Source organism: Xenopus laevis, chromosome 9_10S, assembly GCF_017654675.1.
Source record: "Xenopus laevis strain J_2021 chromosome 9_10S, Xenopus_laevis_v10.1, whole genome shotgun sequence".
Lineage (NCBI taxonomy): Eukaryota > Metazoa > Chordata > Amphibia > Anura > Pipidae > Xenopus > Xenopus laevis.
The window spans coordinates 101,201,976-101,216,813 of NC_054388.1; the positions used below are offsets into that span (position 1 = coordinate 101,201,976).

A 14,838-nucleotide genomic window follows, 5' to 3' on the forward strand; every position below is an offset into this window, starting at 1 on the left:
AGTTTCTTACAGGGATTTCAGCTTTAACACTTTATTTGGAATCTTTTTCTCTTTTGCATTATATTTCTTTCAAATAATCCAGCTTCACATATTAAAAGTACTACATTTCTTATGCTTTAACAAACTGGCAGAATACAGTGTAATGTACTTGGTCACTTTTAGAACAATGTCTACATTTTTGTCTACAGGCCTAAATTTCCAATGTAAAAGAGGTGACGTAAAACAGACTTGGTGTCAAATTCACTTACCTCCTGGTAAACAAGGGTGGCGCTATACAGAAAAAAGGTGGGTATGAATTGGATTCACAATTACACACGTTTCTATTATTCCAGTTGTTGGCTTCTAGACTAAGATCTGCTCATCTGGCCCACCAATATGCTGGGCCAAATAAGGGATATCCAATTATTTGGCCCCAAGTCAACAATTACATTATAATGAGGACCTTTGGTTACTGTTACAAGTAGGTTGGCCCCTTTGCTCCATCAAAGATCTGGACAGGAGAAAAAGCTTGATAAAAGGTTCCTGAGAGGCCCAAAAAATTGCCACCTTCGTCAACTTGATATTTTGAGCCAATAAAATCACATTGCTGAAAAGTCACTTCATCTGACAGTGTGCTGCAGTCACTGGACTTTGCATAGGAGGGAAGAGTGGCTGACATTGGGTGGCAGTGTGGTAACATTTAGGAGAAGCCCATCAGGAGTGTATCAGCCAAGGAAGAGTCCTGTCCAGACTGAAATTGTGTACTGTAAAGACTGCCCCGTCTGATACAAAACCATACAGGTGGCAACCCTAATCAGGAGAGAAATGCATCAACATGCCAATGATGCCCTCCTGGTCTGGAATCTCCAGATATCTGTTGGGCAGATAATCAAGATGAACCCATTTAATGGCCTAATAAGCTGTTGATTGGCCTGGAGGGGCTAAATTAGCAGATTTAATGTGCATATTGCACCTTAAGATTCATTTTTCACAGTACCATGGGATTCTCAACATGCTGCCTTAGGTTTTCAAGGGATTTGGAAGTTGTGGTTTAATAACAGTTGGAATAAGGCAGACTCGACGTTCCAGCTACATACTAACAGATCCTGTTTTCCACGGTTGCCAGACATCATAGTAATAACAAAAACATCTCCAAGCTGTGTTGCACAACTAAGGTTAATCTATTACCGGCGCAAATCACATATTGCTTCCATCTGTTTATAGTAGCCCTATTCACTATCTTCTGATTTGATGAAAACTACTATTCCAGAGGGAGATGTTTTTTAACCCCTATACACAGGCCCGGACTGGTAATCTGTCGTATTGGGCAAATGCCCGAGGGGCCGCTCTGCCCTGTGTTTCAGTGGGCTGCCCGCTGGGCTGCTTCTTCGCCATGTCATTGGCAGAGGGCCTTTACGTCGTACCTCTCCTGACGACTTTGATTGGCTCTGACACGCCCACACTTGCAGATGCGCAAGCCTGCCCCCTTCCTCATTACCGCTCTTTGGCAGTCACCAACCATTCTGGTTGGCAGCGGAGGAGCACCTGCGTCACCGGCTGTAGAGTGACAGGGCGCATGGCAACGGGGCTCCTTCACTTCACCGTGGGAAGCATAAAACTCTGTGCCCAGAGGGAGGTTAATCCCTGTATGTGCACTGACAAGTCCTCCAATCACCCCAGAGTGAAACGCACGTCCAGTTCCCCTACCAATGCCCCCCCCCCACCCTCCCGGGGACAAGTGCCTCCTTCAACCCATTCGGGCTACAGTGCTCTTTCAGCTATTGCACAGCCCCAGCCGTTCCCCTTCTGCTTCAGTCAGGAGTAACACGGAGCCCACCCCCCTAGTCCCTCAATCGGCACCCCGCCACCCCCTCTCCTTGCCCAGCATCACCCCTTGGCTACTGAAGCAGCCGGAGCCCGAGTCCGCAGGAGGAGAAGCACTTCACCGGACAGGAGGCCTGCTTTACTCAGGGTTCAACCAGGACCATGGTGAGGGCAAAGTGGGCATGAATGAGGGGAGTAGTTTGCGGTCTGGGGCAAAAGGGGTCGGGCAGGAGGGGTGCATGGGGGTTTGAGTTGGACTCGCGTTATACAGAGAAGCAGCCTGGGCCGTGTGTGTGCCCAGAACTGGAGTATGCTGTGGGATGTAGTCAAACCATTACTGAACGGAGGTCAGATGTCTGTGTTAATAGTGAAGGAGACTCAAATGGTTTGGCTCTAGCACCCTGTTTGGGCTACTTCAATCATGTTATAAGAATATAATGTCCAGCAGCATCTGGGGATCCAAAGTAAAGAAATATGCCTGTAGGGCTTTGCCTCAAGAGCTGACACTCCTTATAATGCCTTTGCTATAAACGAAGTGCCCTGGTTCCTACTGACTTGCTTTTCCTAATAAGCTAAGTCATTGAGATTGTTTTCATAGCTGATATTATAATCAGTGTTTCAAAAGGCAAGCCGGGGCGAAAGAGCTTTTAATTAATGTCATGCGTTGTCTTTGTCCCTTACCATTGAACACCAGAGTTCTGCCCTGAAGGGCTTGCACTCTATAGACAAGGGAAGGAGTAAAAAAAGACTCGAAGCAATGGGCTTGAAGTAAAATGTTGGAGCATTATCGCATACCTCCCAACATTTTGGAAACGGAAAGAGGGACAAAAAGATTTGCCGCAAAGACCTCGCCCATTTTTGTGGCCCCTAATTACCATGTCCATTTTACAAAATTTGGCAGGTTATGAAAGTTTGAACACATTTCTGTGATTTTTATGTTATTACAGTTTTGATAATGAAGGTGCATTGCCCTTTAAGCTTTGAGTCTTAGTTCTCCCAAGAGAAAACTTATTATACAGGGAACTCTAAGGGGCAGATTTATCAAGGGTCGAATTTCGAAGACGATCCCCCGATCATACTTCGAACCGTACAATTCGAACGATTTTATCGCACGATCGTACGATTTTCCTTCGATACCCAAAAATATGCTCTGGCAGGTCCCCATAGGCTAACATAGCACTTCGGCAGATTTAAGTATTGAAGTCAAAGTTTTTTTATAGAGACAGTTCTTCGACTATTGAATGGTTGAATATTCGAACGATTTTACTTCGAATTGAATTCGAAGTCGTAGTATCCTATTCGATGGTCGAAGTATCCAAAAAATTACTTCGAAATTTGAAATTTTTTGTACTTCTAAAATTCACTCTAATTTAGTAAATCTGCCCCTTAGTATCACTCATGTATTATAAGGGATAATGTACACCCCTACTGTAAATTATAAGGATATTAGAAGTCACTGAGAGGTTCTGTGACCATATAAAAGCACAAGGCTGCAGGCTGAGTTATACAGGGAACTCTAAGTATCACTCGTGTATTATAAGGGATAATGTACCCCCTTCTGTAAATGATAAGGATATTAGAAGTCACTGAGGGGTTGTTCTGTGACCATATAAAGACACAAGGCTGCACGCCGAGTTATACAAGGAACTCTGAGTATCAATCATGTATTATAAGTTATAAGGTACCCCCTTCTGTAAATGATAAGGATATTAGAAGTCACTGAGCGGTTGTTCTGTGACCATATAAAGACACAAGGCTGCACGCTGAGTTATACAAGGAACTCTGAGTATCAATCATGTATTATAAGTTATAATGTACCCCCTTCTGTAAATAAGGATATTAGAAGTCAATGAGGGGTCCTGTCACCATAGGCTGAATAATATTTAACATATTTACATTAATTACACTTAAGTGAGAAAGGCAGCTCTTTATGCACACCATTTTTTGCAGTTTTACCCCAATATATGAGTGGATGAGTACAAGACCATCACGTGTTTACATGTGGGCTGCTTTGGTTTTTTTGCCCGGGCTGCTTTTTACTCCCAGTCCGGCCCTGCCTATACATTCACCCCTGCTGAGTGCCTCTTCTATCCCAACCAGGAAATGAGGTGAAGTGATGCAAAGGAATGTGATTAGTGAAGATCAGGAATGATGAGCCTGAAGTATTCAGGGCTTTGGGCTAACCAAGGATGCTGGGTGCTGTACAAGTTGGAAAGCCATTGCAGATAAATGTTGTAACAAGGGACTGAGGTCTTATAAGGAAAGTGTCAAATGGAGGAGAAGTCTGGACTAAGCAGGAAGCACGCGGTACAACAGTCCAGTTTGTGGTAATCAAAGGGGTTAGTACTAGGGTTGCCACCCGGCCGGTATTTTACCGGCCTAGCCGGTAAAACACCTGTCACGGCCGGGGCCGGTATTACAAATTTACCGGCAATGTAGCTGCCGGTAAATTTGTAATACTCCTAACAAAAGCCCTCGGCCACCCCAACCCGCTCAAAAGTTACTTTTTTTTTTTTGCTCTCTCCAGGCCCATTGCGTGTTTAGGTCCCGCCCCTTTACGTCATGAAACACCCCCTTTTATGGCACACCCGCACACTTTTACGTCACACCCCGCCCACTTTTACATCAAGGCCCGCCCATTTGCTCCCGCCCTCACCAGGCAACCCTAGTTAGGACTAAGAATAGTCAAATATCAGGCAAAAGTTACTAGGCAGCCTGCAAACAAATGTAGACAGTATCAAAGCGAAGGGTCAGAAGTCCAGGAATCAATTAAGAATTTAGCAACACCCAGGGACACGAGAAATAGTGAGCTATAATTGGGCATTGGTGTCCTTTTATTTCAAGTTTGGCACCATTTTCTGTGTTTCGGACATGAACATTGAAGATGATTCTGCTTGCAGTTGGGGGCTGAAACCTGCTTGTGGATTTCAGCCCCGTCTGGCCCTAGCCTAAACAGACCAATAAGCCAATGCCTTTTGCCTCCCCAAAAATAAACAATAAGAAAAAAAACCTGCAACCATTATTTTCTAGGACTACAAAGAAGGATGCTAATCCAGTTTATGCAGTGATGGTCTGAGAGGAAATGATATGCATTTTCCAGCTGATACTAGCATCTGCAGCAAGACGGAAGGAAGGACTAAATTAAATTCTCAATGATTTGGGGATATAAAGGAATAGACAATTTCATTAACTCTAACTGATACAAATTACAATAGATTTGTAATAGAACAATGGTCAAGTAGGTTCATAGGCTAAACAGTATAGATCAGGGGCCACCAACCTACTTCACCCTGAGCCACATTTAAATGTAAACAGAGTTTGGGAGCATGAGTAATAAAGACCTATAATCAGGCATTAAACCTGTGACCTTGGCATCCTTTTATTTCAGATTTGGCACCATTTTATTGAAGTTGATTCTGCTAACAGTTGGTGGCTGAAATCTGCCTATGGCAGCCCCGTCTGGCCCTAGCCTAAACAGACCAATAAGCCAATGCCTTTTGCCTCCCCAAAAAATAATAAAGAAAAACTTGCAACTCTTATTTTCTAGGACTACAAAGAACGCTGCTAATCCAGTTTATGCAGTGATGGTCTGAGAGGAAATGAAAGCCATTTTCCAGCTGATACTAGCATCTGCAGCAAGACAGAAGGGCTAAATTAAATTCTCAATGATTTGGGGATATAAAGGAATAGATAATTTCATTAACTCTTAACTGATACAAAAGACAATAGATTTGTAATAGAACAATGGTCAAGTAGGTCCATAGGCTAAACAGTATAGCTCAGGGGTCCCCAACCTACTTCACCTGTGAGCCACATTCAAATGTAAACAGAGCTTGGGAGCACGAGTAATAGAGACCTATAATCGGGCATTAAACCCATGACCTCGGCATCCTTTTCTAATTTGTCGACATTCTCTGTGTTTCGGACGTGAACTTTGAAGATGATTCTGCTAGCAGTCGGGGGCTGAAATCTGCCTGTGGATTTCAGCCGTATCTGGCCCTAACCTAAAGAGACCAATAAGCCAAAGCCTTTTGCCTCCCCAAAAATAAACAATAAAGAAAAACCTGCAACTCTTATTTTCTAGGACTACAAAGAATGCTGCTAATCCAGTTTATGCAGCGATGGTCTGAGAGGAAATGATAGCCATATTCTAGCTGATACTAGCATCTGCAGCAAGACGGAAAGCCAAGGAAGTGCTAAATTAAATTTTCAATGATTTGGGGATATAAAGGAATAGATAATTTCGTTAACTCTAACTGCTACAAAAGACAATAGATTTGTAATAGAACAATGGTCAAGTAGGTTCATAGGCTAAACAGTATAGATCTTGAATGATACTAAGTACTTGCAGCCAGAGGGGAGAAACACCAGAAGACGACAATTCCTTTTTAGTTGAACATGGTATTAGAAACTCTAGACCCAGTCACAGTAACAACTTAACTGCAAAGACCGAATTTCATTTTAACATGAGGAAATGAAAACACTCTAAATGCACTGGCACAAAAAAGATTGGCCAAACTTTAGCAACACAAAGAAATGTGACACATGCAGGTCGAAGGAAAAACTTTGTGTTTTGAATATATGTATTATTGAAAGGCTATAATTTGTACTTCATATTATAACTGGTGGTATAAAAATATAACTTTAATACAATATTCCTAAGGAATACATCTAGTTAGATGTAGATGATTGATGATGTAGTTCAGCAACAGACTGAAATCCCAACAGATGACTTGCCAAGTCCAGATACTGCTTGATTGAATAAAGCTGGCCATTCATGTAATGATAAACTTGTAATAAAATAACAATTGTCTGCTTGGGTGATAATCCCGACCCACATTTTAGAACCATGGATATATGTTAAGCTGGCCATAGATGTTGAGATTTTTAAAAGATCAGATCCTGATCGTGAGACCACGATCTTCTCAGAACGATCGTACGAATTTACCATCAACTAAAAAGACCAATTTGGCAGGAAAACAAAGGGGAGCTGCCTGCTTGGCCCTGCAAACATAAATAGATTGCACTGGGACCAACAAAGATTTTTTGACCTGGCCGATCAATTTCCTGACAGATGTCAGCCGAAAAATCGTAAGATGTACGATCGTTCGAATCCCATTAACCCCACGATAATTTCGAAGGATTGGTCGGGCTTCCCTAAAATCGGTCGTTTGGCAAGAAGAATTGTCGCGTCTATGGGGAGCTTAAGTTTATCCACAATAGAAAATTTCATCTGCTAGCTAGCATGAACAACTGAAGCAATACTGAGAGGAGCTGGACATACACGTACCATTAACTTTTTGAAACCTTTAGTATATGTAGGCTTGGGTGTCAATCCCAAATAATATTTTTGATTTATGGATATTGGTTGGTTTGTTGAAGATGAGAAATGTCATCTTCTGGCAGAACGATGAAGCAATTTTTAGTAAACAATATGCATATACAAAAACAGAAAACAAATTTATGGATTTTGCAGAGCATGCAAAGGTTAAGGAAGATAAGTTATAGTAGATCCCCCTCTGAGGCAAATTGGAGAGGCTTCAAATGCGTTTTTTTGCTTTCCTCTGCATTAACTAACAGTTAGGCAGGTTAAAATGGAATTAGAATGTTGAACTTGATAGCCGTGTGTCTTTTTTTTCAACCTAACTTACTATGTTACTATGCATTTATCTATTGAAAGCCTTCTGGAGACATCCTGTACATCATATCTTGTGGAAGATAACAACCAACAAAAAGAATATTATTTCCCAGAGTCACATTCTGATGATGTCACATTACCCCAGTGTGGCTGACATAAGCCATGTTATAGCAACACACTGGCTAGTGGGTGTGTTGTGAGCCGGTGAATCATCTAAGTGCAAGCTATTCACAAGGAATATTTGAAATCTCACTGCATAATTATTTTAATGTACACAGTACTGATCTGTTAACAGCGTAATAACAAGTTGCTACCCTTGATATACAAACAAAAGGGAACATAATAGATTTCATGCCTTTTTTATAGGTCTGTGGAACATTTCTGAAGTGATAAAATTCAAATGTTTTCTCCATCAACCATTTATAACATGGTTAGATTTATCACTGGCCACATACTCCATTTTATAAAGCAAAACAATAAACCTAGATTTTAGCCAGATTTTTTGAAGGGAAAATAAATGAGTATATTTATCTTAAAATAAACTGGTTAAGTCTGAGGATTTCATTCATAAATGGGAATGACTGACGTTCCTTAACAAGCAGTGAAAATTAGCGTTACATTTTTCCACAGTGTTCGTTTGTATCAATTAACAATAAACCTTTTTCTTTTTCCATTGACAGTCTTATCAAAGACAACCCTTTAGTTAAAAAAGCATGCTCTGATCTGTTATGACTGGCAGTGAAAGGATATAAGGACATGCCTAACATAACACAGAGTTTTGGGGCATGGGCAGACATGGGGGCAAATTCACGAAATGGCGAATTTTCAGCCACACTCCTCGCATCTTTTTCAGGCACAAATTCGTTACCACAATGCTAATTCGCTAGCATTAATTTGTCAGCGTGAGCATCTCATATCGATCTTTCGCTAGCGTTTATTTCTGCCTAGCGAAACTTCGTTAGTACTCTTACGCTTAGGTCAATTTGTATAGGCCGGGTACATATAAGCCATATATATGCCTTTATTAGAGATGTTGGTGCAAATGCTTGGCCACTTTTTATTACAAGGAAGCAAAATAAAGACTGAAGAGATCCTCTAATGCCCTAGACATGAGCCCACCCTAAAACGAATGTGGCATGCCCCTTAAAATTGGTTAAAAAAAATGAACACAAAAATCTTTAATAGTTAGAACTTTTGAAGGCAATCCCGCTTTAAAATATGAAACAATACCAGATTTTTTTTTAACTGTTATGACTTTCCTTCATACAGGATATGATGTCACTGACATGAGATTGAGGAGGATGTAGCTTCATTTTATCAGTTCGCCAGGTCTAAGGTGGCGAAGGAAACTTTGGCAAAAGAGGTAACATTCTGTAAAATTCGCACTTGAGTGAATTTGCGGAGTAACGATCATTCACCTGAGCGAAAATTTGCCTGCCGATAGGGTGTGAAACTACTCTAGAGAAAATTATAGCAAGCAAATTGTCCTCTATATGCCTGTTAGTAAATTGGCAATGTCCCCGTGGATTGGATTTCTGGCAATTTTTTGCTAGCAACAGCTACTTCGTCCTTTAGTAAATTGGAGTCATTCTAGGTGATTAGCGACTCCATAGGCTGGTGACAAAATGCTCCATATTTGTAATTCTCATTGTATTTCCAACAAACTGACTAATGTGCATTGTTAATTAAGTGTGCCAGTGCCCATACATATTAAGTACTCCAGTGGGTGCCCTATTGATGTTAGGTATACACTCTGTTGGGTCTCTATCATGGCCTATTGCCTATATAAGGACTAGGGATGAACCAAACCCTAAATCTTTCATGAAGGATTCGGATGAATCCTGAAGGTAAAAAAGAAAAATCTCCATTTCCCTTGTTCATGTGAACAATCCTATCCAATCCTATTGGGTTTATTTAATGTTTTTTAGTAGGCTTAAAACATGGTGATCACAGGTCCCATGCATTCTGTATAATAGATCCCATACCTATGCAAATAAATATACACTAATGGCAGCTATGGCAGGAAGCTGAACATTATGTAAAAAGCTATCTGTAAGAAAGTTATGATTGAATGAAGTTATTAGTCTCGCTTAATAGTATCATTTCCCAGAACATTGTTAATTTATTTATGTTTATCATAAGCTTTTAACGTTGGGTCTATGGGTTGCCAGTTGATCTCTACACCATATGGAAAGTAAGAAGAGATAATGTATGTGGGTCATCCCAAAGCATCTCTGCATGTAACCTAAGACAGATGAGGTTTGCATTGTAGGAACCAAAATTACGCGACCAGGTTGCAAAGTAACACCTTCTTCATGTGTCTTGGCTACTGTAATTAGTGCAGCCATTTGTACCGCCTCTAAATAACATGTCACTAAGCCATGAAAAAAGGACTCTAGATGCTATTTGGTTCTATAGTCCATCTAACCACCCCAAAAACAGTTTGCTGACAACTCACTGAAGGTACCTGGGTGTGTCAATGAGCAGTAAACTACAGCTTTAACAGTAACCTTCACTTATGAGTTTTTTTTCTAATTAGTTAAACACCTTCGTCATTTATCAGCATCCACACAATAGAAGTGAAGGTGACACTTTGTTAATGTGCTTGTGAAAATAACATAGTTGTGAAAATGCTTTTCAGTCAATATGAACAAAACAACATTACTAAAAAGATAACATCTTCCATTTTAAATAAGAAAACCAAAGGTCTTTACCTTTTAGTTGATCAGTGGCCACAATCTGTCCCAAACGTTCCACCACCATACTGTCCTCCATTAAGTAGCGATCATCCAAGTATCTAGCAGTTTTTTCCGAAATGTGCACTTTGCCAGCAACTCCAAGCTGTTCCATCAGGTTCGCCAAATTGACATCATTTGACCAAACATCAAACTTGAACCTTCTCATTCCAAGGATACCACACAGAACCGTACCAGTGTGTACACCAACACGCATGTTAACCATCTCTTTCTTTTCCTGGCAAAATTGCTCAATTGCCTCAATCATTCCAAGCCCCATCTCAATGCAGCAATAAGCATGGTCTGGTCTTGGCTCAGGGCACCCTGCCACACAATAATAGCAATCGCCAAGAGTGCTAATTTTTTCACATTTAGTCTCCTCGCACTGGTGGTCAAAACGACCAAAAAGGTCATTGAGGAGCCCTACTAAGGCATGAGCTGACTTGTTGGCACTCATCTTGGTAAATCCAACAATGTCTGCAAAAAGAATGCTCACCTGCTCAATCCTCTGCATCTTGAAAGGTCTAAAGATGATAGGTGTTTTCTGAATAGAGGACTTCTTTTTGCGGCTTTTAGGGCTGGATGCTGAGTGGCGCTTCACAGAGTTTTCACTTTCATCATCTCCCTGTTTCATTAAGTCATCTGCAATGATTCTTGGCATAACTGAATGAATCATCCTCTCTTTAAGTGCTTTCTCCACTTCCAAATCCTTGCCATGCATAATGGACTGGCCAACTTTTAAGAAGGTGCTACGAGATCGGACCTCAGACATTATGAAAAGATGAACGCCTATAGCATGAATGCAAACATGCAGCAGTGCTTTGCTGAGAAGCTCCCAGTGGACCATCCTGCCTACTAGCAGAGTAAAACAGCTTTCATCTCTAAAGTAATACCCAAATGTTTCAAATAGAATGGAGTAAGCAACACCAAGGCAGGCACTGAGGTACAGAGGCAAGTGCATGACTGTGTAGAGGAGAAGCAGGACCTCCACACAGATGGAGAAACTGCCCACCTGAGAGAGACAAGAGGAGGAACCTGTTGCTGAAAAGGATGTAAGGTTTGACAGACTGTCACTACTTAAACCAGGGCTTAGTACCTGGAACTGAGAAGCCAAAGTCAACGCAAAAACCAGCACAGTAACAAGTAAGGAAACTGATGTGCAATGGCGGGCATAGGACTTTGTAAAAGTAAAGAAAAAAAAAGCTAGGCACACTATAAGGAAGCACAGGGTAGGTACCAAGTGACTAACAAGCTCAGTCTTCATGTGAACACTAAAGTAGATGCTCCATAGCAACCCAGCCACAGAGAGGTACATGAGAGCATAACGGAACCTGCGCTGGGTCTGAGGGAAGCACCTTTCCACACAGGCCTCCTCTAGATTATTGGAATCAAATTTAGGGTTCCACCACTTTGATGTGGACCTCTCAAACAACTGAGGGAGCTTTTTTTTCTTTCGAGCACCCCCGGAGCCTCCAGCCTTTTTAACTCCAGACTCTCCTGAACTGCAGCTAGATGAAATACTGTACTTGCAACGCCTGGATGGCCCTTGGTGGTGTTGCCTATTAATTCTCACTGTCACGCTACTGCAGTCCCCACTCCCATCACACCTAACCTCGGTATGATGCAGCAGCTGCTGGTTCACAGGGGAAGCCATGTTGTTGATATAGAGTTTGTCTGGGACTTTTTCCCCTACTAACAACTCCCCTCCACCACCTCCTCCAGCTGTAACCTTCAGCTGCAGGCAAACAGAAGGGTTCTGACAGTTTCTAGCTTGCCCACGGCTCCAGTCACTTGTATCTCCATGCAAAGTAGTCTGTGCATTTGCTGTGCCCTGGCAGCTTCATGCAGCAACAAGGCACAATCTCCCAATGCCTTCAGACTCAGGCAATACAGCGCATACATCTGTACGTATCTATGCTAAACAGATCAGAGGCATAAGCAGCGCTTGTCAAACCTGCCGAGGATCATTTCGCCTCCCCTCTGTAAATATTTAGGATTTGCTCAGTCAGAAAAGCAAGCCCTGATATAGACATATATAAGTCATCCAAGGCAGGGGGCTCCATCTGTTTTTGGGGAACGCATCCAAAATCCACTTTAGAATAATCCAATCAGAAACCTTGGTGGTAGGCAATTCCTGTTTTTAACACAGGTGGTCTCCTTTGAAAATCCTTTGCCCCTTTTGAAAGTATTGCCTTTTCCAGTCGGTGGTCTTCTTGGTGTGTGTGTTAGAGGGGTCACTGGTTTGCTGATCCTTGTCCCCCGCTTCTCGCTGTCTCTTCTTCAGTGGGGTACAGGAGTCCACCTATTTATGATAAAGGGGATACAGAGAAATATATGAGGGTCTTTCTCTGTCTCTTCAGCCATGAGGGGCCTCTGGCAACTACACAGACAGGCCTCTTTCTCTCTAGCTCTCCCTTTCCTGACTGATTTTCCTATGCTGTGCCGTGAGGGGAGGGAGGAGTAGGAGGAGAGGAGACAGGAGGGAGGGGACAGGCAGAAACAGAAGGGATGGTAAAAGGGACTCCACTTAGGAAAATAGACCGTTACACTTACGTGATAATAGGAAAAAAATAAGAGGGCCATAGAAATAGTAAAAATTCCGCACCCCCCCCCCCATTATTTATACTTGGTGCGCCCCGTGCTATATATAAAGGAGAGCGGCAGCGCGTTTCATGTCCTTTTTTTTTCCCCACAAGTCGTCGTCTGACGCTGTTGCTCTGAGTAGGGAGGGCATGTTTCAACACACTTCACTTATCTACCATTGCGCTGGCATTTTCACAAACCCGCGGTGCAAAGGGTGGGTGTTAACTCTTAGTCGTCTACAAAACCAAGAGAGGCGGGTATAGTAGTATTTGTAGACAGGGGTAAGCTGCGTTGATACCTCAGACGGGTCAGTCAGAAAGGGCGGCAACGTGTGAGGCGCAGAGCAAGCAAGATGTTCGATATAAAACTGCAATTTCCCCACCCAGCTGAGGTTGTCAGTCACACACCTGGTGGTCATTCGTTTTCCCTCCACGTAAATAAGTGGCAGAGGGGAAGGTGGGCAGGTTCTCCCTGTTTAAAGGGGTACTGTCATCGGAAAACGTTTTTTTTCAAAACACATCAGTTAATAGTGCTACTCCAGCAGAATTCTGCACTGAAATCCATTTCTCAAAAGAGCAAATAGATTTTTTTATATTCAATTTTGAAATCTGACATGGGGCTAGACAAATTGTCAATTTCCCAGCTGCCCCAAGTCATGTGACTTGTGACTGCACTTTAGGAGAGAAATGCTTTTTGGCAGGCTGCTGTTTTTCTCAGTGAGACATTGGTTTTTACTATTGAATGTTGTTCTTAGATTTACCAGGCAGCTGTTATCTTGTGTTAGGGAGCTGCTATCTGGTTACCTTCCCATTGTTCTTTTGTTTGGCTGCTGGGGGGGGGAGGGAGGGGGGTGATATCACTCCAACTTGCAGTACAGCTGTAAAGAGTGATTGAAGTTTATCAGAGCACAAGTAGTGTTACCACCCAGCCGGTAAAACACCTGCCAAGGCTGGGGCCGGTATTACAAATTTACCGGCAATGTTGCTGCCGGTAAATTTGTAATACTCTTAAAGAGACCCCTCGGCCCACCCCCAATTCCCCTGTAAAACTTAGCTTTTGTCCTGTCTTCACAGCTCCGCAAAATTAGAAAAAGGTGGCAACCCTAAGCACAAGTCACATGACTTGGAGCAGCTGGGAAATTGACAATATGTCTAGCCCCCTGTCAGATTTCAAAATTGAATATAAAAAAATCTGTTTGCTCTTTTGAGAAATGGATTTCAGTGCAGAATTCTGCTGGAGCAGCTCTATTAACTGATGCATTTTGAAAAAAACATTTTTTCCCATGACAGTATCCCTCTAAGGTAATGGCGGATCGGATGATTGACAGTTTTTTGCCGCCTCACTGACAAGTAAACACGGTGACAAAATGCTGGTAAACAACATTTGCTGTTAGCAATAATTCCTAACCTGTTCCCTGATCATGCTGGGAATTGACCCTCCATTGAATTTGTAATAACCTGGGCCTTGCCTGTTGGGTGCCACCTGGCCGGTATTTTACCGGCCTGGCCAGTAAAAATGTTGCTTAATGCCAATGTTATTTATAGGGAAAAACCATAAAAATATAGGATGGCTGGTATTTTTTTCCAGAAAAGGTTGTAACTCTACTTGCCGGTGCTCTTTTGGGGCAGCCAAATATTGGAAATTGCTCCTTCCCAATAAATTCCTGACCCTTGAGTGCACCAGCAAGATCCAGGTAATCACCATTACAATTGGAGGAGGGACTAGGGTTGACACCTTTGCCGGAGGCTTAACCCGAACAATGGGGGAGGGGCAGATAGCATTGGGGGGTGGAGCAGTCATCTTGGGGTGGGCATGATGACATCAGAGGTAGGCACAATGATGTCGTATAGCTATGATGCCTGGGTGAGGGTTATTACATCACTTATATTCAACTGGGTGGATTTCTGTCCAGTTTTCGCAAAGTTTTTAATGGGACAGAAAGTTTTGAAAGGACAAACTGAGATGTCCAGTTGAAACCCACACGGCTGGAAACCCTACCTCTATCTATTCTGCCCGACGAGTAAGACCAATCCTTTAACTACAGGTATGGGATCTATTGTACAGAAATCAGTTATCCAG

At 42.4% G+C, this 14,838-nt stretch overlaps 1 protein-coding gene across 1 annotated transcript in view; it reads right to left on the reverse strand.

The window, feature by feature from the left end:
• adcy9.S (adenylate cyclase 9 S homeolog) overlaps positions 1-12,993 on the reverse strand; it is a 92,636-nt gene extending 79,643 nt beyond the window's left edge. The window contains 3 exon segments of the mRNA XM_041579200.1: positions 10,156-11,955; positions 11,958-12,478; positions 12,730-12,993. Of these exon segments, the coding sequence (XP_041435134.1) occupies positions 10,156-11,955; positions 11,958-12,078 (1,921 nt within the window). The 5' untranslated portion in view covers positions 12,079-12,478; positions 12,730-12,993.
• Between the last annotated feature and the right edge of the window lie 1,845 nt (positions 12,994-14,838).